Source organism: Ammodytes marinus (assembly GCF_949987685.1).
Source record: "Ammodytes marinus genome assembly, chromosome: 23".
Classification (NCBI taxonomy): domain Eukaryota; kingdom Metazoa; phylum Chordata; class Actinopteri; order Uranoscopiformes; family Ammodytidae; genus Ammodytes; species Ammodytes marinus.
In genome coordinates this window covers 12,888,826-12,912,129 of record NC_137227.1, presented here as the reverse complement: position 1 = coordinate 12,912,129, position 23,304 = coordinate 12,888,826, and the positions used below count along the sequence as shown (strand labels likewise).

The window sequence follows — 23,304 nt, the reverse complement described above, 5'->3', positions numbered from 1 at the left end:
GCTGCTTCCAAAATTGCTTAATTAATATAATACATTTGAGGAATTAAAACAAAATATTTATTTGATGAATGCTGTTGAAACATTTTGCATGTCTTTTGTAATAAGTACAAATTTAAAATGTTACTGTACATTTTGCATATGTCTTGTAATAGGTAAACCAATTGACATTTAACTGTACATTTCTTGGGGGAGACATGAACTGTAACTATGGTCACAAAGGGTCCAGTCCTCCTCCCGCTGGGTCACAGCATCTCAGTGAGTTTGGCACATCCACGGCTCGGTGCTGGGTGTTGCATTGTCACCTAGTAAAATAGAAAATTGTATTTCATTAATGCAGCCTACAAACAAAATAATAATTTCCCCACTGTAAACAACTCTTAGATAACATGTGCATTTACTATTTCCATAATCCACAATGATTGCAAATATCTGATCTGTAGGCTACTCAGCCTGATTGTGGTCATCATAGGCCTATTCGGCCCAATCTACATTAGTAGGTAGCCTATATTATTATCTGGTTTAACTGTTAAATAAGTAAAATATGTATGTTTACATAGAATTGAATGCAGAATTAATTAGGTAACACACGTTACATGATACATAATTTTCGTTCCGCCATAGTTTTTGTTGTTAGTAGGCTACAAATTGTTCACAAACGTTTTAATCAAACCAGTAAACAGAGGAGGCTGTTGATAGTTTGACATACCTGGATAGCACCCGGAGTGGTTTCTTCAACGTTGCTTCATAGCCAAGTCACTTCTCCGGGTAGGGATGCTATTCAGTTGGTTTATTTATATATAAAGTGGACGGAACAAACAACGGGGCTCCGCCGCTCCGCAGGTATGCTATACTAAGATCAAGCTAACCGGAAGTTCGATGACAGGATCAACAACAATGGCGTCTTCCATGGTTACGTTCCAAAATAAGGTGAATAGGCCTACACACAAACAAATATCCCCTTTATAAGTTTAATGACAGCATTAGCAGGAGCTCAGTTCAGTCTGGTCATTATAAGAAGCACAAAAATGTGAGTGACAAAATGGAATTGACACCTAGATTGATTTCGGTGCCAGAATTAGCTCAAGGCTCAAACCAAGCTCCACCAGATGAGCCAATGTAGGCCTAACAAAAAAATAAGTATCAATTAGGCTACTGTTGGCCTGCCCTACAACAACACCAACAAGATAATTCCCTGATTCAACTTTAAATACTACTCATCTTGAGTAGGCTACTGTGTATTTTTGAACCAAAATAATGCAGGCAGTATGGCACAGTAAACGTCATATGAATAGATAGCCTGTCCATGAATATGTTGAGCACTAATTATCTAGATGTTGAACTGGAATATGTGTTATAATAAGCTACTGTATTACATGAATGATAATGAATAGTGACGTGTGAAAGGGGTCATGGCCTACACTTCATTATGCACACACACTCTCAGGCAACAATGCAATGAGATACAACCCATATTATTAATGCAATTAAAGTTCTTGAAATAGAAAAAATGTCAAGTAAAGTGGCGGAATAAGCACTGCGAGTTGTTCATTTATGTATATGAAACAAAAAATGCCTGTTAGGTATGTGTGTATTCTGTTTTCCTTATAATTACAAATCTAAAAGGAGAGAAATGTTTTAATGGTATGATTGGTATATGCTTTTCAGGGGAAGACAAAAACTGCTTTGTGGCTGCATTTTTACGTATTTCTGGCATAGAAAAAAAAACATGGCCAATAATCGTGATGCATTTTGCATTTAACCTTTTGAGTTTCTGTGTAACCCAGCGATAGTTTCAAGAGAAATATTCAGCCAGACTGACACCGGGGATGCGCTTTAGCTATTCACAAGGGTAAAACTGCATACAATACAATCTGTAGACAACTATACAACACATATTCCCTTTACATGGTAGAAGCCAGAAAATATTGGCCATTTAAAAGGTCATGACCCAATACAGAACATCCACTTGGCCTCTGTTTACAGTGACTCAATAGCATTGGATTCACTGACCAATTTTTGTTCTATTCCATTTCATTCACCACATCTATCTGCCCAGTGTCATGTTTTGGCACTCAATCCCAATGGGGGCAGTTTTATTAATGCAAGGGGCCATTGTCATGAAGGTGATTCCTCCATGCAACAACCTACATACATCGAGCAGCAGCCAGCACCCAATAAAAGGTCAAAAGCGGAACAACGCCCTCTTGTCAGGAGCCAGAGAAATGCAAGTTTGAAGCCAGCAGTGCATTGGTCATGGAGGAGTTGGCAGCTCCCAAACCTTTCCAGAGGCAGCGCGCGTCCAACCAAGGTCACACACTGACCAGATAAACAGTGTAGTGACACTTAGATACACTCCCATCCACGCTGCTGCAAATAGCATAGCAACATCTCAAAATATCCATATTTTTTTTAAATGGTTTACGCCACAGTTTAACATTTGCATCATGTGTCTGTTGGGGCTATTTTGTTTCATTTAACAGCATGGGTGATACTTTATTTAAGAACTGTATCCACCTTTTGCTTCAGGGTTGAAAAATAATGTGTTCTACTGCAGTTTAAGGTGGTGTCAGTGGTTCTGGTTTAGTTAGTTGTCAAAATCAATTTCTCCTCACAATCTGCTACCTGTCTGTTATGTGTGCTCAATGAAAATAAATATGGTGTTAATTCACAGCCTAGGCTCTGTAAACTTTAAGCTTTCTGCGCTTTGTATTGACACCAGATTTTTGTTGTTGTTGTGAGGAGTCACTGATTTTGACAAAAAGTTATTTTGACAACAAGTATTCTCCAGAATCGCTGACTCCTCCTTTGATATAATATGATCTATCGAAGAGGGACTTGATGTCGTATGCAACAACTAAACTGCCAAGTCATACCTGCATTACTAAAAGAGGCGAGTAAAATAAGACACTTGGAAGGCACCGTCAGTCCTTTCCACTGTGTTACATTCAGTCCTTCGAGGTATTTATGACCAGACAATCAATAGTAAATCATGGTCTCGCAAATATTTTAACGCTGTACTTAAATGATGGGTCGCCAGACTTCTGTCAAATATCAAGTTGATCAACTGCTCACAAAGCATCGATTGAAGTGATGATATAACTGTTCAGGGCAAAACGCTGCGCAGAGAAACACACCAAATGTCCAGCCAAATTACCTCAGTGCACACTAGTCACGCAATCAATAATTCCTGTGTAAGACTATAGCAATGTATAATTCATGCTGACACCTAAAGGGAAAGGTGTTGTCTGATATATATGCTCATGTGTGCCTGGTTTCTGTGTCCTTGGACTGTATTATATTGAAAAGTGTTAATGTTTTTGGCACTGTACACATATGTGAAACGTCAACTTTAAAGCCTTCAATGCACAGCCTCATCATCTAAATTTCACAGCAGTGCTTCAAGATAAATGCAAAAATATGCATGCCAACGTACTGTCAGTGACAATGCAAACGTGCTAGTAGGTTACCATATTTAGCTTGTTCACAATATTAGTTTGGGATTCAAGCACAATACCATATTTAAAACTATAACAAAAAGGCAACTTAACCTAATACAATTCTACAGTATCTTACATTCGACTTGTGTCTCTGTGTTGGATTACATACATTTGCTGGCTACAGTGACTGTCCCAGGTGTTTCAGTAATACTTGGCAAAGTGAGGCAAATCCACTCATTAGCGAAGCATGTGGCTAGCTCCAATTGCAGTGTGGTTTGAATTTCAATACCTAGAAACAGTGTGACATAACAGTCCAAAATGTTTACCAACCAAAGTAATAACATGGTCTTTCATATGACTATATCAAACAAAATCTTGTATTCTGGCCAAAAAACTGTAATCTATGGTGGTGCAGAATTGGAAACGGGTAACAAGGATCTGCTTCTAGATCTATTAAGACAGTATCTGTTGTGCTTTTATAATGATACATTATAGTAGATAAATGTTTAAATTTGTCCTGCTCCCCTAGAATAAGGGAAGCTACCATGAGCAACCTTTGCCCATTTCTATATCAAAAATGCACGCAGAGGAACGGTCTCTGTCCTCTTTTCTTGAGCCGGAGAGTGAGGCAAAAAGCAACAAACTAAAAATGTTGAACTATTCCTTTTAACAAGGGACACACACACACACACACACACACACACACACACACACACACACACACACACACACACACACACACACACACACACACACACACACACAAAATATCCAACTATGATAAGACTGGCCGGGAAAGTAAACAGAACATTCAATGAAAGAAAAGATGATAAGGGTTGTTTACTTGGATTATATACAAGTAGTCAGGAGACAGATACACATATCTTGATTCATCAAATAACACAGCCAGTCCCAGTGTGACATGCTTGCACCCTTAAGGCCAAGGTCATCAGATTTCATTCTTCCCAGGAAAAGGGTGGATCTGTAAGGGGCAGTAGGAGACATGGAGTCAGGCCCATGCTCAGAGTGAGGGGCACAAACAAGCCTATCAAGTGAACCAGTGACTCTCAGAAGCTTGGTAAATTATTCTGGTTGGGCCTTCAGTAGTTTTCCATGAAGCTAGAGCCTAGAGTAATCATGTTGTTGTGCACCGTAGAAGAAAAAAACTTGCTGCCTCTTTTCTCTTTGGACATTGGCCTCCATTGGCTATTGCATAAACCAGTGGTTCTGAATTATTTTCTGTCATGCCCCCCCTAGGGGACAGAAATTTTTTCGCGCCCCCCCTAAATTGAAATACTATTGAGAACCTGCTAATATTTATTTATTTATCTGTAGATTCTGTCTCATACATATTGTGTCTCAATCCAGGATGCATGAGAGCCCTACTGCATTATATTCCTTATAATTGTTTCACCAGGAACCTGAATGTTGTCTTTTCCTTTACAAAAATAAAGACATTTCCACAATAAATTGACGCAGAAAAGGCACAGAAAACCGAAACAGAAAAATCCACCAGAATACAGGAAATTAAGTGTTTGACGCACAAACATTTCTGGGGGAGCACCCCCATTCCCCCCACATATAATTTGTCACCCAAAATATGTAAACAAAACCTAGCCTATGCCCCTGTATGTACGCAGGTTATATACCTAGATATGTTTTTTGATTAAAAAGAAGGCATGTCAGTAAGCGACATGTCTGGCCCTTAGTGTGATTATCATGTCGTAATTCGGCCCTTTGTGAAAATGAGTTTGACACCCCTGCTGTAATCAAATAAAGAAGTACATTAGGTTGAACTTGTTTATTTGTTGTTTCTCTTTTTTGGTATGGTGGTTCTGTTACTGCGATGTCTATTGTGTTGTCTCCCTCATTACTTGTGTACAGTGGGACAGGAAGATGAGAATTTCACTGAGCATTGTCCTGTGTTTGTGTGACCAATGAACTAAAACTAACTAAACTGTTCAAAGGTTAATATAACAACCCATAACTCTTCGTAGGCTGATAAAATCTAGCACTTGATAAACATCATAGCGTAGATGTCAATGCATCTTCTAACCTTGCTGCCAGCATTTTATTAGCTATGTTGATGGACTGCTCCCCTTGTATACTGTTTACTGTATAGGAAAAAAGAATAGTGCTTAAGAGGTAGATCAGTTTGATAAGAAAATAAGGTCTCTGTTAAGTATAAGGGAGCAGCACATAGCCTGGCCCTACCCAAAGGTAACTACAGTACATGTTCCTCCAAAGCTCTCTAAATAATATGTTATGCTATATCTTGTTTGTTTTTATCCATACTAAAATAAACAGTGTGGTTAGGCATGCCTGACTACTTCCTGGCTGGGAGCGTTGACATTCTGGAGTCTGTTTTTGATACATCCCAGTGATGACAACAACTTATTTTTACACAACAGTTTTTTTGTACACATCACCACCTAGCCGTTTACCTCTGTTTTTACAATCTTTAAACTAATCATGTTAAAAAAAGCACATAAGAAAACACTATGACATTAATCTTTTTCTCAGCATACATGTAGGAACGTTACGGATGGAAATACAAGTTATGTTTTATGCAACATGTTTATATGACAAAGGCCTATAGTATAGTAGCAGATTTACCAGTGAATCTCTGCAGTCACTTGTAAATCAGTGTTTTTACACTTTTATGGCCTCAACAATGCAAACTTGTGTTGCTGACCCACATTAGCACAGCGAGGGAGAGGGATCAGGCATGTGACACTGAGTAAATGATCACTTGTGCTTTGTCCCCTCAGAAAGACGGCCATGCATCTTGCACAAGATCATATGCTCCTGTCATTAACCTCCTGTGACCACTTGCCCTCTGTTCACTTGTTGATGCATTGAAAGTAGTGCACACTTATAACAGTGGCTTATTTGTTTTAGGCTCTTCAAACCATGCTGTTCACGCAGATGTGAGAGGCTAAATTTGGGGAAAAGGGTCAGGAGCACGATTGTCAGTACTACAAATGTCCCACAAAAGTGTCACAATCTGTAGTTGATCCTAAACTTGTTTGTGTATAGCTCACAAACGGAGGGGGCCGCAAAGTCTCTATGGAGACATCTCCATTAAAGACGGTGAGAGAAATGTCACACAAACGCTGCAGGTTTCGCACAACGAGCAGCTGATGTGCTCATATAAACAGCTACAGCTATGGAGGCGCAGTCTAGACCAGACAATGTTTATTAGCCTGTCGGGGGAATAAAATGTTAGAACTGATTAGTGTAAGTATTTTCAAAATCCAGTAAGTGCCAACAGCAGTAATTGAATCATTCCCATAAGACTATATAGTTAGAAATGCAGAGGGATTACCTAATTCTACACTTTCTTCTGGTGGCTTTCATCATGTCAAGCTTAAAAACTTTCTAGTCAGGAGCCTGCATTATAGTCATCACATTCTTGTAGAGATCCTGTTGTGACTGTTCTGTTTAAAAGGCCTGCATTGTCAGACAGTGTTGCCTGCCCACTCCATGCACCCATGCTCACTCATGGCTCCAGAATATGCGCTGTAATGTTGTGTGGCTGCTGAACAAACAACATTAACCAAAAGTTGAACAAATTGCACTGAATCAAAGACTGCATATGTAAATTAAGGTTTACATTTTTTATTGCCCAAGATACAAGATGTAGTGTCCTTCAACAGGATGTTTAAATGGCATTTCAAATAAAAAAAATCACCAAAAATCTCAAATTACTAGGTGGACCTCCAAATATTTCTTTGCACATCTCAATTAACAAATTATATAAAAATAATTGCATGAACCATCCTTTTAATACTCTGGAAAGGCTCTGCATTGAAAAGGTTTGTATAGGGGAGAGGGTATAAAAAAAAAGCAATAAAACATTTACACTCAACATACATACATACACATAGCTGTGATCCGAGTGAAACAAAATGGACATTTCTATGAAATTTAAGGCATCCACGTCGCCCTAGTGTGAGAAGCCCACACGACAGCAGCAAGACATTCAGTCATAAGAAACATCCACATCCCATAACACAGCATTAGAAAGTTAGCTACAAATGGCCCCCAAAGACAACATTTCAGTGTCCTATTCCAGCCTGGGTGTATATACTGTTGCTGAACACATTTAATGCATCTGGAAACACAGATGCATCAACAAAGTGACTAGTGTCTTTAACAAAGTGTACCCACAGTATGTCCCGCTCTCAACCATGATGACATGAACATGGTTTTACATTCATTGGCACAATGTACAATTTAAAATTGAGCAAAGGCTCCGATTAGAAAAAAAGAAAAACACCCAGAATATTATAGTTTTGCAGATTTAAATAAAAAACAAAAAAAAACACAAGCGTATCCCCTTACATCCCAAGCTCCAAACTGAACTGACTGGCTACTAAAAGCAGAACTGACAAACTATATTATACAAAAACACAGTAGAGAAGATTGATACCAATGGAGTGTCGGTTACATTTGGGCAGAAGTGCGTTTACCCACAAGGAAACCCGATATCCATCCCCACTCTAACCCATCCCCATAGTTCAGCACTCCTCTACCACGGTGCCAGCCGAGGAGGAGTACAGCTTCTTCTTGACGAGCCGGAAGCCTGGGCTCAGTTTGAGTACGTGCCTGAACTTTGGGGCGAAGCAGGTGCCCATAAACAGGAAGTCCCTTAGGCTTGGCCAGGCCGCGCTGTCCTGCTTGAACACCAGAGTCAGCTCAAAGGTGGGCACCAGTGTGGCGTCGTACACAATGCGCTCCAGCCTCTTGCAGCCCTTGTCCAGCTCCAGGTGGATGTAGAGGACACAGCCGCGCAGGCCGCAGGGCTCGCAGGCCGCCAGGCGCAGCACCTCGCGGGCTATCCTCCGCGTCAGCTCCTCTGGTACCAGCACAGAGGAGCAGTGCAGCGTGGTCTTCTTGGCCCGTGACAGGCAGCTCTCAAACGTCTTGGCCAGCTGCTGACAAGTCCTCTCCTCAGTCACCACATCCGAGTTCCTCTGGGGCTCGGCCATGCAGCGATCCCAGAAATCCAATTCTGCGGGGGGGGGGAAAAGAAAGTTCACCATTTAAAGAAAAATACCAGCTTGCTCAGAAAAAAAGATAGTAATTGCAGTGGACCATTAAAAGTGGAGTCAGTAATTCGGGAGAATTCTTGTCATCAGTGCACACACAGTAAGGACAGGTAGCGGATTGTGAGGAGATATTCACCGATTTTGACAACAAGTGTTCTACAGTATCACTGACTGCACCTTTAATGGCCGTTTACTGATAACATGCATATCACACCGAGGTTCTTCTTTAGTTAAGGCCCGTCTTAAATTACAAATTAATAAATTATGGAGGGAATGGATATGCATATCCTCTGGTTGAAGTGTGTGGATAGGAGCCTCTTTCACATTAGAAATAGGAAGATCAATATGTTTAACAATCCCAAACATTGACACAGAGTCAACTTAATCATAATTTACAATGTCCAATAATGTGGCTTCAAATAGAGGGGGAAATCGGTCAAATTTGCTGTATTACAGGCAGGTTGCTGTTGTACAAACGGGCTGAAGGGATGACTTCATCCTCTGTTGACTTCACTCCCTCCCCTCCCTTCCACTGCTGCTGCAGCCATGCACCACACAGGGATAAACAAGCACACACCTGGAAGCATCCAGCAACTAGCAGGTTATCTCTAAACAGACAAGAACACAGAGGAAAAAGCCAGCAGGTCGCTTACCTTTCTCAATGCAAGCGTGGTCATATCTTCGGTCAACCAATTCTGAAATACATTCGCCGCTTTTGGTCTTTAAAGTGCTTGTGGCAACCATGGTGACGATGCTGCCTTTTTCAGGAGTGGGTTGTTTGTTTTCCTGTGGATTTAGCAAAGCCCCCCTGAAAAAAAAAACGTACAAGGCGTTAGCTCAATAGGAGACAGGTGGCTCGTTAGGGTAGGCACGGTATGGTAGGATGTAAACCGTTCAAACAGTCCAAAATGTAGGCTAGCAAATAATAAGAAAACCCGCCCCCTATGAATCAAAAGTTTAGCTTGACTACGTTAGCGGTTAATTTCTAGCTGACAGCGATTTCTTATCAATATTAAATGACTTACCTTAAATAGTATTAGAGCAAAATATTTTAGTTAAGACGTTTTCTCATAAATAAATTCACACGCGCACAGCAGTTTACTTTTCTTTCTCACACTGACATACACACAGACACACAAACAAACTGTAGCGACCAAAAGTTCTGAGCAATATTTATACATTCCCCCTACTCAGCTGACTCGTGGGTTTGACCAATGGGAGCACGCCTTTCGACGTGAAACGCAGCGCTTCCCCGATTGGCTGCAAATCGCAAAATTGTCGACCAATACCCAGCGAGGATATCTGTGTTGCTACATGGGTGAGGCAGAACGTTGGCTGCCGAGCTTGTGATGTGGAAGTTTGGGGTTTAGTTGGCGTTAGTTAGGCCTACTACTAAAAGGGATGCTGTGGGGTTAATCCTCCTCACTCTCTTTTTTTTCTCTGTCTGTTTGACATGAAATGAGTTATAACAAAATGTACAATATTGACACCATCAAGTTGACCAAGACAACATTACAATGGGAAACACATACCGGTAGCTCAGACCAGTTTTCCCAGGTTTTTTTGATGTTCAGTAAGCTACTATATTGTTGGCTTTAAATGAGGTAGCTAACAGAATGAAAGCCAACCTAAGACCTAGACTAAAATGGCTTCAGTTTAAATGCTTTATTTCAGACGAATACTCTTGTTTATATCCACAAGATCTTTGGATTTTTTGGTGTGTAAGCTAATAGCCCTTTTCTTCATTCTAACTAGTTGTGTTGTTTTGGGCAAACTTTAGAAATACAACTAGGAGTTACACGATTTGAACATAATATTAATAGGATAATCTTTATGCAAACATTATAATTGTAATAAGAGAAAACTTTGCTAACACTTGAAGTGTTGTTGTAGATAAGCAGCATTGATATAAAAAAAAAACCTGAAGTTAATTTTTCATACCTGCACCTTTAAGGTAGCCTGGCTCCGCCCGCCCGCCTACTTCCGGCCAAATTTAATTTCCCTTCAGCAGTCAGTCTGGGTGTACAGTGCATTTCCCAGTTTTCTCCGGAGAATCTACAATCGTCCAATCAGCGAACAGAGCGAGTGGCTGAGAACGATGACGTCGAAGTCGCGCTCCAGTTTCAGTTGAATGCTGCATTCCTTTATACTCGGAAGAAGGAGATTTCCGACTTGGTAGTCTGTGTTCCAGTGCATCTTCTCGCGAAAGTATGGACGCCTAAAACCTTTCTCGTCCAAATAACTAAACGTTAGGCTCTAACAAGTTAATGTTGCCAGGTACCGGTAGATTCATAGACTACAATATGTAGTGAAGTCGGAAATTTCCGAGTTCCCTGTCCAACGCACCGTCAAAAGCCGGCTCATGACACACGTGACGACCAAACGTGATGCGATTGGTTGGCTAATCCAGAGTGGCACTGGGCGGATCCAATAGTTTTAAACTTCGACAGACACCCGCCTCCAAGTGAGTGAACGTTTGCCAATTACAGCACTTCCAGACCTTCTGTACAAATGAAATGAAGTACGATGGTCTGGTTGGACCAGGCTACCTTTAAGGTGCCACAAGGAACTTTTAAATATGTAACAGCAAACCAGGCCATAAGTGCAAAGAATGATATTTTTTATAGTTTTCCTAATTCCTTTGTCATCATGGGTACCCTCACCCAGGAACTACAGCTGGCGTAGTAAAAACACTACCGCTTTTGTCAAAAGGGGGTGCAAGAATGAACACAAACTGAATGATCCTCGGAGCACCTTTAATAATAAAAAAAAGTTTGCCATTTTTACAAATAATTGTTAATGAGGCACGGACAGTATTTTCTGCTGTAAATTGTGTGCATTCAAACACAGCACTGCTCTTGAAATAAGAGGCAGCCCTTGAATATGGAGTTTCTTGGCTCAGCCTCAACAGCATTGCTTTTGAAACCTCACATACCAATCCAACCAACCAATGCAGCTCAATGAATCAATATTAGTGGTTGCCATGTGGAAAGAAAAGAACCAGAAGCTCAGATACCAAAATCTATTCTGAATGGCTTTCCCCATCAACAGAGTAATTATGTGCAAAATAATCTGAGATGTTTAACAGATGGATGTCTGAAATAAAGTAAAACAGACATCTGAGGCCTCTTCACAGCTTATGTGGGGGTCCTAAAGGAAGGAGGAGAGGAAGCCACTTGACCTGTTTCAGGGAGCCAAACTGTCTCATCTTACTATGTGTATGTGTGTATGCGTGATACACTTTGGCAGGTAAAACTCAGAGCAGTTGTTCGGCTCGTCAGCAGATTATCCCTTATCATGCACTTTTGCAACAGACATTTTCTTTGCTCCCTGTAACTTGATCTGCCCCCATCTTACCCCCAGCAGCTTTGCTGGCTAAAGCCATGGCATCCAGAGAGAGAAAGAGAGATATACAGAGAGAGGGAGGGAGAGAGAGGGAGAGAGAGAGAGAGAGCTTTCTTCGTCACATGGGAGAACTAGATATGCCTCCGAAAAAAAGTCACATGCTTTAGCTAGTGTTACTGCCTTTGTGAGTGCAGGCATACACGGTGTAAAGTGCCAGATAAGCAGAGCTCTTGTGGTTGAAGTTATGTGCAAAGGGCTTTAATTAAATGAGAAAGGGATGAAACGAAGCATTCACGTTTTTCACCATGTGAGAATGTGTCATGGCTTTAATGAGAACATGTTTCTGTATTTGAACAGTATATTATTGGAGAAAAAAAAAGTTTACTGTACTCGAGGTATGCATTGAAGCTGTTGTTGCAATTAACTCAAGGGTTAAGGCACAAGAGATGTAGAAACAATGGTGGGCTGCAGTGAGATCCAGCTGACCCTATGTTTTTGTGATATACTTATCAGTCTCACCTCTCTTTGACCTAATCAATTGCAGTCAACCAACCCAATTAGCACATTACATTTCTGCACCACGTTTCTTTGACAGCATTCTGTTTGACATTTTTTTAAATCTATTTGAGCATTCGTCAGCTGCAACGTATGCATGCGTGAAAATGAAAGAAAACTTGTCCGAATCAGGTGTTGGTTCACACAGTTCAAAAGCACCAGCTGGATTTATGAACTTTTGACCTGACCTCATGTTGAACATATATAGGTCACCACAGTTAGAAAGCTAACATCCAGACCCAGTGGTGCACATTTTACACAGTCTTGTAAAAAACCTGGATCCTGGAATCCGGCCTTGGAATCTTGAACATTTGCTGACAATAGGAAAAAAATGGATTTAACTTCTTTATAGAACTTATAAACAAATCTTTGTCTTTTGTATAACCTGAACGAGTTAAAGAGCAGAGAGCAGGCTAGTAATGTGAGGCGCCTTCTGCTTTTTGACCTTCACGCCCAGTCGGTTAGGCGAGTCGACCAAAATCTTGCTTTTGAATTTGCTCCACGTGCCAACTGTTTCACTGATTGAGGCAAATGATAAAACGGGTGGCGTTTCGGGTTACTAACCCACAGCCTGGCATGTCGGGTCTATACGCCCCGGCATGCCAGGCTGACACCGGTCGTCTCACATGTAAAAAAAACGTGCCTCTTCCCTCCCCCCTATGAAATTTAACAAGAGTGAGCCTTTCTTTTTGGTTTTTGCTGAGTTGCATTTCTCTATCTCTACGGAGGGAGATAACTGGTTTGCATGTGCGGGAGGGCTACTGGTGCTCATCAGACAGAGACCTGCTGATCTGGCACACAGCTCAAATGTCCTTGTTAAAAAAAGTAGGTTAAGTTATGAAGTGAAGTGAAGAAAGTCTAAATGACAATATATTTTGCCTGGTTCGTTGCCATCATTCCCTCCATGTATCCCTTCAAACCTACCAACAGCCTACCTACAGTGTGTTAACAGTTGGCTTTGATACAGCTTGGATGTAATGTACAGTTGGAATAATTTGACTTTGACATTCCTATGTGTTGGCTGGTAGCGGAGGAAGCTGTGGATAGATTTGGCACAAATGCACATCATGAGGCAACAGAACAAAGCAAAGCCCACTGAAGCCAGGCCAATCTGTTTATTTGGCAAAAGCAAGGAGGGCTCCACTGAGAGAATTCTAATATTCTAGTTATTTTTGCCCCCACATTAGAACACTCCCATGGGAGCAATTTCCAATCCGCCAAACATTTCAATTGTACTGCTGTGCTGCAGACGGTTTTAAGGGATTTAATATGTGAGAATGACCTCCATAAATTAGGCTATCACAGTAGTTTCAAAACAATAAGACAGTGTTGCAAAGGCTATAAGGTTGAAATTTGTATCAAGAGAAAAAGCTCTGGATTGAACAACATCAGATTGATTTTTCACTCTCACAGGCTAAGATTCACTTTCAAATGGAGAGTGATAATGAAGATAAGCAGATAACTGGCCTAAAGGTGGGGACTATAAGCACAGTCAGTTAGAGTGGAAGCAGAAGGTGATGGGCCAGACATTATACCTACTATCCTGAATGTATTTAGCCGATGCCACAGCTGGTATAAGGCGCTATGGTGAAGTGTGATGGGCCTTCTGTCAATCCCTTCACTGTCTCTCTGAGGGGAAGTGCGCCCACAGTCAAAGCTGTTACCAAGTGTCATCTTACCAGGGCCGCAGAGATAGCTGCTCATAATAACCCTGAGTGTGTGAGGCCATTCAAAATGGAGGTCATGGCAACAACATAAAAAACCTTGACTTTATACTACGGAATTTATATTAGTTTCATAAAATAATCCCTATATAAAGATCCGATAGCAGTGGATATGAGAGTACCTGCTGCACTGCATGCACACTATGCCAGAAAGATCAAAAAGGGAGACGGAGTGAGATTTTCACACGTGTTGTCTACATCTCACTCCTCTGTCAAGCTCATGTTTAGCCTCTCTGCAATGACACACTATCCTGTAAACTGGGGCACTAGAACCATGGTCGATTTCTCTGACTCTTGAGGACTGACTGTCTACTCCCTCTAGTGCTGCGTGACTGAACTGACTCGTATATAAAGCCTGATTTACATGCAATGGGGGAAAAAAGAGAAACATGACAGGTTTTTCCCAGTCTAAGTGCATGGAATGACTGAAGTTAATGAGTTATTGCAGCCACATAAGCAAAATATATTCATAATAAATATACATGAAGTATATTGCAATATTATAACTGTCAATATAATATTGCATCATTTCAATGTGAATTACTATCTAAACAAAACCATTTATTTCTAGGGATTTATTGAAGAAATTAAGGTGTAGGACAACAGATACCAGCCATAAAGCAGATCCAGTGTTTTTTTTTAAATACAGTTCTCTGCATCGGCTTTACTTAGTCATGTGCTTGAATATGACAATTAACTGAAAAAAAAAAATCTTAGTTAAAAACCAACATAACAATAACATACTGTGGAGTTTAGCGAGAAGCACAATCACTCACTCACACACACACACACACACACACACACACACACACACACACACACACACACACACACACACACACACACACACACACACACACACACACACACACACACACACACACACACACACACACACACACACACACACACACACACACACACACACACACACACACTGCTGGTGAATATTGGTGAGATAATTAAGAAAAACTGAGATATTGAAAAGTAACAAATAGAGTACACCTTAAAAGAGCATGTTCTCTTAGCATCATTTGACGACATTGAGTAGAAGAAAATAATCTACAAAAACAGTAGTAGTAGTAACAGCCCGATCAAAGTATAAGCATAAAACTATATGAAATGAACAGTGATTTATTACATCAAATATGTAGTAGATCTGAGGTCAGTGCACTGTGTAAAAAGTTTTTTGTGGTCCAACATGAAGACAGAAGTGAGCTATGCAGCTGTATTTAGTACACCAGTAAACTGAAACACAGGATGCATAGATTAAGTTTCACTATATTCCACAGGTAGGGATTAATCTGCTTTCTGCTTTGCTTTTTGTGCTTTTGCAATCAATTCAAATAATCTGCATTGTACTAAGTAGAAACATGATGTTGAAAAATAAATTCACTCACTCCGAGATTTATAATCCCAGTTAAAAACCCTGCATTTTACAGAACTGCTTTTCAACAAGTGTCTGCCTCGCAAAATGTCTCACAAAAAACTTCAAAAAAATAAATCAAACATCTAAACGTTTCCTCCAGGCTGTCAGGGTGCGGGCGACAGGAGTGACTGGTCCAGTGTCTGATCTTCATGTTGCTGCCTCTTCTTTTTTTTATTATCTCGCAGCAGCTGAAAAATGCATAACAGACGGCAACTGATGAAAAAACCACACAAGGATCACAACACATCCATGTGAAAAAAAAATCTGACCTTTATCCCAAAAATGATCACAATAATGCTCTGAATTGTGTTTTAAAGCCCCTGTAAACCCACATCCTCAAATCCTTATAACTATGGAATTTGGGGAGTTAGTTGTATGATAGTAGCATCTGAAAAGAAGCAGGGAAATATTATCAATCGAAATGATAAATATTGTCATTTATCAACTTTACAGAGATTTGGTTCAGATCCTGTGGTTCTTATTACACCATAAGTATTTTGAACCAATCACGGAAGTTCTATGCCCGAACATTCTATAACAACAATGACTGTTGCCATGGAGTCCGTTTGATAGTCTACCAGTCTACACAGTAACGTTTAAAAAAATATATATTTATGAACATTTATTTTCAATCTGATTTTTGTAAAAGCTAATTGAGACTCCCAACTTTGATATCATGTATTGATTTTTACTCTTTTAGACCAGGTTAGTCCAGAGGCTTGAAGAAAATCCTTTGTGCCTATCATTCAAGGCCAACACTAGATGGCAGTGCTGTGTTCACTATGTAGCCTATAGTATAGGACAGTGTGTCACCTGTTGAAATATTCCACGTTCTCTGAACCAAAAGGTTTTCTGAAACCAGTTGAACACTGAAGCCAAACTGCCTCTACCTTTATTAAACCATGATAATAAATCATGATATTTTCTTATGGTGGTGCTTGCTGATATGGACTTTTTTATAACTGCATTTTTTGTAAAGAAAAGCAGTAAGCTTTAAGATGAAAAGTGTGGGATAATAGAGTTTTTTAATTGGATTAGTGTTTGGAGTGTGGTATAAATGATTAACAAGGTTTGCTACCAGATAAAGGTGAATAAAGCTACAATCCTCCCCCCAACAACATAAACACCTTCTTCCTCTGCACAATTCCTAAAGCATGACTCTATTTCCCTCTGTAGCTGGCAGCCAAGTCATCCAGGCCTGATTGTATCAGGGAAGGAAGGTCAGAAATGTATTTTTTGTTCCACGGGTGTGATTAAATTTTACTTAGTCTGTGTACAACTACAAACCATGTATTTATGACACATGCACATTCCGAAGATGTGCATTATGCATTCACCCCACCAACAAACACACACACGCCCTGCAGCGTCTGGTCCAAGCTGACATTTACAGGCCCGCACAATAGCTAGACTGTCCAAAATAATCTGTGTTTATGTTAGGAAGTTCCTATCTTTCAAGCCCTGCTGCTTGTTCGAGGGTGGGGGCACGCAAAATCACAGGAAACACCTTCTGTTGCCCGGCAAAGCCCCAAAAGCCCATACAGTACAATGAGATATTAAAAGCCAGTTACTTCCCTGGAATAATTGCAGGTCTGTGTCAGGAGAAACGTCTCTACTGTATACCGAGGTATGGAAGAACGCAAAAAAACAGGAGGAACTCTCGCAGGAAATAGACGGAAGGCAAGCAGCTCACCAGTTTCTTCTCCGCCTGATGACTTCACTCCGAGGAGCATGACGCCATCTTTGCTGCCCTCGGGTCTGCTCTGGAAAGATGCGCTGCGGAGAGTTGGAGACACAAGAGGACGAATGCTTACGCTGCTCGCACACCTTTTAAATATACAGTCCATACCTACTATAGTGTTCAAACCTACTTCTCAGTTCCAGTATCGATGGTTTCTGTCAAAGGGAAAAAACAAGAAAATACTTTTTAACAAACAAACGGTTGCAGATCTCATTCAGTATCAAAATGATCAGTATGAATGTCTAGTGGGTTGTTTGACCTAGGGCTACTTGGAGACGTACCTGTGTGATCGTGGACCTTCTTGCCTTTGAATTTGAGGACAATGGCAGCGGCGGCTCCAACCAGCAGGACAGGCAACAGAATCCACCACAGCCTTTTGTCTGGGAGTAACAGTGGAGAGGAGACAGTCATCAGCGTACGTCTAGTTCGGCTTGAATGAAAGACTCATTTCTAACAAAGTGGCAGACCAGGGATGAGGCAGTTGCTATATACCAAAGAGTTAGACAATGAATGAATTACCAATTTCACCATCGAGCCAAATGATGCAACACTCCACATAAGTAAAATATTGAATTCTAACAGTATGTTTGAGATTATTTTAACAGACATCACTGGTCACATCTGGTTACAAACTACATGAAATTAGCCTACAACTGTTCAACTTAACTTAACTTGTTATAACTTGTGAGGTGCGAGTGTAGTATAGTTAAGTATATTACCTTTTTTGGAAGGTACTTTCACATCACCGCCCGTCTGAGAACCTTTCAAACAATGTGTTTTTGATTAGATTGTTGCCCATTGATATTGGACAGCATGACCAAAAGTGATTTATGCTTTTGATAAAACTTCATATGCTATAAAATCATACACAGAATGGACACACTGTTTCACTTACCAGCATCTTCCTCTTTAGTCTTTTCTTTCTCAGGCTGTGACGTCCCTGGAAGTGAAGGAAGGAATCAGGTGTTGCACTAAAACATGAGATGTCTCCTACTTAACATTTTCACAATTGTATATTTCAGAGTTATTATTTATTTGAAATCATTTTATGAAAAACTATTTATACACACCTGGTGTAGGATAAATAACGATCAATATGATATGTTTGAACTGAACATACTGTTTATTTCTGCAGCAACCTGGTTGAAATGGTAAAATGGTTTTGAGTAAATCATGAAAGCAATAATTGATCTTCTTTTACCTGTGTTTGGTTTTTCAGTGATGTCATTTGATCCTTAAAAAAAAACAGAAAAACAACTTTAAAAAGATTAGAACCTGCATGGTTACTCCTTACTATCCTATGCCACTGCCAGCCGATTACTTGCCGGAATAATAAAAAAGAAAGAGATAGAGAAATTTAAATAGTTTAGAGTAGCCTAGTGCTCATTATGGATGACGTATTGTTCCAAACCTCTTCTTACCTTGATACTCAGTCATGTTCATTGTGACAGTAGAGTGGTTTCCTGGCTTACTAGATCTTGGTTTGACAGTATCATTTAGCTTTAAAGCTAATAGAAAAAAGGCAAAAAAGAAAAAGTATAAATAAAAGGAAAGAAAAGATGAAATACACAACAGACAGTACCCATTGGGGGCAACCAAGCACACTTTGACAGCTTCAAACCATTAAAGCATTTTTTAAGTTTTAAATATAAATTCAAATAAATGTCTGACGTTCAATGGTCGTCTGGGCAACAGATCCAGGAGTAGCGGCGGTCTTGTCAGCTGTAGGCGCTGTCGCAGTTAAAGGAGGCTTCTGTGTTGCTGGGAGTTTAGGCTCAGTAGGATCTAGAAAAAATGGAAATTAAAGGCCTGTCTTCTGGGAAAATGGCCTTATAAGTTGATTGCAGCTGGCAGACAAAATACGAATATGAATAAGGAGCAAGTAAGTAACTGTTAGGAGTAAGTAACAGTCTATCTCTTTAGATCATCAACATATATGCACACTCACTGCTCTCAGGAGTTTTGATGGTCGAAACCTGAGGAGGTGTGACTACGATGGGTTTCGTTGTCGGTGCTTTTGGGCCTGGTGTTGTGTTTACTGTTGTTAGCTTCCGTTCTGCAGGCGTGGTTAGGTTTGCTTCTAATGTCGTTATTGCTAAACCAGAAAGAGAAATCGACATAAATGGTTGCATAAGATGGAAAGGCTAGAGCTTACACACTAATTAATGGCTACAAAAACTGAAAGTGAAATCATTAAATGTTTAAAGGTGGAGTCAGCAACAACTGGAGAGTGCTTGTTATCAAAATCCCGGAATTTCTGCTACCTGTACGTTCTGTGTGTGGGTTGAAAAATCCAGTGTTAATCCACAGGCAAGGCTCTGTTAACAGGAATATTGCTAACCATGGTGGGCCCCTTTGTTTACTTACTCTTGTTTATATACAACTTTATACATAATAATTAATTATTCAGCTGTGACGATGCTGCTAGGATAGTGTATTTTTCCATCTTCAAACCTACCTTTTGGCAATCTTGTTGTTGTTGTTGGTGGTTGCAGCACATCACCTGGATCAACTGTGTCATCTGATGAAACTGCAATGAAGGAACACAACTGTTTAAACACTGTTTGAACTGATTCATGGGATCAGTAAGCCTTGTGTGGTATTGAACGTTAGTTTGAGCCCTTTCATGGATCTGTATTGATTGCTGAAGCGTTGCTCTGCTGCTGCACACTAACATTCCTATGTTGGGTGCACAGTCACTGGGCAGTGCTATCACTAAACCAGCCTTTGCATACCACTTAAAAGTAATGTGTTATCTAGGAATTCAGAATGCTTCCATCATGTAAACATCAGTTTGGCTACTCAAAACATTTCCTGAGACAGTCTCTCTATTTTAGGGCCACAGTTACATATCTGGATAATTCCTGTTTGGCACGGCTTTAAAGCCCAGCGTCTGAGACAAAAGGCGTGCCCTTGCTCCGAGTGTCAGACTGGGGATGAGAAGTGTAGATAGTGGTGGAGGTCATGGCGTGTTGAGGTGGATATCCTCTGCTGCCTGCAGGAGTGTGAAGCTGCATCCTGTTCCAGACAAACTATTGTTGTCCCCTGACCTAGGCTTCTGGACTTCCTGTCTTCAATGCTGTCAGCTAAGATGCCACTCCACACACTCCACAGCAGAGCAGTCGCCGGATGGCTGGACGGCACGTTTCAGCACAGACAACATGCAGCTCACAAGTCTCATCAGGGAGAAATAGGAGCTCCTCTAGCCATAGCTGTTGGGCCGAGTCCTGATCAATAAAATATACAAGTCTATCCATCTATCTATCTATCTATCTATCTATCTATCTATCTATCTATCTATCTATCTATCTATCTATCTATCTATCTATCTATCTATCTATCTATCTATCTATCTATCTATCTATCTATCTATCTATCTATCTATCTATCTATCTATCTATCTATCTATCTATCTATCTATCTATCTATCTATCTATCTATCTATCTATCTATCTATCCGCAAGTCCATTAAGTAATTCAAGACAAGTCCAAAGCAATTCTCAAGTCTCACGTCCCTCAACTCATTCCAAGTAAGTCCAAACCAAGTGTTGAGTATTTCAGAAAAAAAACTGAGTTCCTAAAGTGATTTGACCAATTCAACAAGTCCAATTCAATCTGGGGTCCTATAAGTCTTCAAAACAAGGCTAAGTCAGGTTTCATGAAATCCATAGCAAGCCTCTAGTCAAGTATCTTAAGTCCCTTAAGTATTTTGAGTACTTGAACCAGACATGTCGAAAGCAACCCTCAAGTATTTCAATTACAATTCTCAAGTTCTTTGGGTCATTCCAGACAAGTGATAACGTTCAGAGCAAGTCACATGTCAAGTCACAGGTCAAATAAAAAGTCCAACCCCAAGTATGTTGGAGCAAGTCTCAATTCAAGTTCCAGTTCCTCAAAGTGATTCAAGTTGCAAGTCCTTTGCAAAAAGCCTCAAGTCATGTCTGTAGTGCTTTGGGCCAAGTCCAAGTTTATGTAAAGTCCATTAAGTATCGGAATGCACACCATGAAAACTGTATGGTTTTTACACAAAAAAGACCGGTTTGTTTTACCACAACGGCCTAATGACCTATTCACGGTATCAGGCTTTGCAAGGCCCTCATAGTGTTATGTATATATACAGGCTTGAGACTTATATGTTATATACACATATAATTCTCAAGTCGTTTCTGAAATTAAACTACAGATCTGCTGAATCTAATGTAAATGAATGGTTTATAGCTGGGCCGTGAGCCAACTTTCTGTTCATTTTCTCCTTCTTGCGTCTGATTTGGTGCAGTGGAAAAGGACGAGGGTGTTTCCTCCAGATGTTTACTGCTAAACGCTGGAAGTGGATTTGTTTCCAGTGGGGACGTTTGGGTCTCGGGACAATGATTTGTTGTCTCTGTGAGAGAGGGAGCAGTGTGGTTCCCACCGCCTATCTGCTGTCAGATCACCTATCTGACCACTGCAGAACAGTTACAAGTAGTTTGGGCTCTGCACAAGGAAAACAAACAAAGCAAGGGCCACCCTCCTTCTTTTCCTCTGTCCTCCAATCAAGAGACACTTGTTTGTCACTTTGTCACTTTATTCATGATATAGCTTATGCTCATAATAAATAAATAAATGTGAGTGAAAATAAATCACTACATGAAATCTGTTTTTCTTACGTTTTAGTACACAGGCATAGACAGACAGACAGACGCACACGCACGCACGCACGCACGCACGCGCACACACACACACAGAAACACACACACACACACACACACACACACACACACACACACACACACACACACACACACACACACACACACACACACACACACAGACAGGGCTTATCTCAGCTTGAACTAACGGAAGTGGATGAGTGGATGTCTCCCGGGTAACGTTCAAAGTGTGAGTGTCTTTCAAACAACTCTGTGTTCTTTATCTTTGCACGTACCGAAATGAAACAAATTTTACAGAAGAAAACAAAAACATGAGTAAAATGTATAACATATCAATCAGATCAACTACGGCTGCCAACACACACTAAAATAAATCATCAATATGATAGTAAACCCTAGTGGTGTAAATCTTTTTAAAAAATCGGTAAGTTTTTACTATAAAATGTGAGATTACATTTTGTTTGAAACATTAGTAAAGTATTTAGATTTCTCATTTTACTGATGAAAGAACAAGGCTTAAACCAACTGATTGTAGTTAAGGTGACCTGAAGACTTTAAAAATACCCCTCAGTTCTGATTATGTGAAATCTAAAAAGCATGTTATTCAAACCAAAATATAATTTGATGGGTTCCCGTACCTTGTGTGAAGTCATTGACGGACAGAAGCAGAAGGAGGACAGGAATGCTGTAGGTCTTCATGGTGATTCTGCGGACCCCAACTCTTCTTGGACTCCGCTTCAGTGGCCGGTGGAAAAGGTGTCCGGGCTCGGGCTCTCGGCTGCCGATGCTTATTTGGGCACTTCCCTTCAGATAAAGAAGGGGAGGAAATACACTGGCTTCCCTTTCTGACGTAAAGTGGGTGGCTGCGATGGATTGTGAAGAGACTTGCAACAAGGCAGCCAGTGGGTGCAACCCTGTGTGAGTTTAAATGGAATCTCAGTTATTGTGTTTGAATGCATGTCCCTCTCTCCCATCATGTATTTTTTCCTGCTCTGACACCACCACTTGACCGGTTGGGTGGAGACTGGGACCTAACCCGTCTACCTTTTTGAGATGGCCCAAAAACTATTTAATTTGTCAGTCCGATAAAGGATGTCAACCAAGCTCTTTAAATAACAATACCCAAGAACTGTATGTCAGTATGTATGGAATAATGTATGATAAGATGAACAAAGAGGGGAAGTATCTTGGAGTTGAAGGTATATTGGCACTGATTCAGAAGCCTGGTCCGCCTATAGAAGCAGGGACTATTTGGATTCCATGCACACACACACTAATGATATATAAGATTAATAATAAGATTCATATTGTACCAACAGTCACGTGTTAACTAAACAGAAATGCCATAACACAATGGCAGTTTGTTTTGG

At 40.4% G+C, this 23,304-nt stretch overlaps 2 protein-coding genes and 1 long non-coding RNA gene across 3 annotated transcripts; all 3 read right to left on the bottom strand.

The window, feature by feature from the left end:
• Nucleotides 1-43: 43 nt before the first annotated feature.
• On the bottom strand, nucleotides 44-840 carry LOC307268919. Its single transcript, XR_013845478.1, has 2 exons — nucleotides 707-840; nucleotides 44-302 (listed from the first exon to the last, which is right to left on the bottom strand). It is a non-coding gene; the product is annotated as an uncharacterized lncRNA (long non-coding RNA).
• A 6,405-nt stretch (nucleotides 841-7,245) lies between these two features.
• Nucleotides 7,246-9,622, bottom strand: LOC307269210 (DNA damage-inducible transcript 4-like protein). The gene is made up of 3 exons (XM_080052075.1): nucleotides 9,517-9,622; nucleotides 9,145-9,299; nucleotides 7,246-8,454 (listed from the first exon to the last, which is right to left on the bottom strand). The coding sequence occupies exons 2-3, from the start codon at nucleotides 9,233-9,235 to the stop codon at nucleotides 7,961-7,963; spliced, it is 585 nt and encodes a 194-aa protein (XP_079908201.1). The 5' UTR covers nucleotides 9,236-9,299; nucleotides 9,517-9,622; the 3' UTR covers nucleotides 7,246-7,960.
• A 5,059-nt stretch (nucleotides 9,623-14,681) lies between these two features.
• On the bottom strand, nucleotides 14,682-22,737 carry LOC307269095 (uncharacterized protein). Its single transcript, XM_080051925.1, has 12 exons — nucleotides 22,573-22,737; nucleotides 19,744-19,815; nucleotides 19,234-19,380; nucleotides 18,957-19,070; nucleotides 18,707-18,793; nucleotides 18,487-18,519; nucleotides 18,181-18,225; nucleotides 18,005-18,046; nucleotides 17,567-17,665; nucleotides 17,416-17,440; nucleotides 17,238-17,320; nucleotides 14,682-15,732 (listed from the first exon to the last, which is right to left on the bottom strand). Exons 1-12 carry the CDS (start codon nucleotides 22,631-22,633, stop codon nucleotides 15,719-15,721), a joined length of 822 nt encoding a protein of 273 aa, XP_079908051.1. The 5' UTR covers nucleotides 22,634-22,737; the 3' UTR covers nucleotides 14,682-15,718.
• Nucleotides 22,738-23,304: the final 567 nt, after the last annotated feature.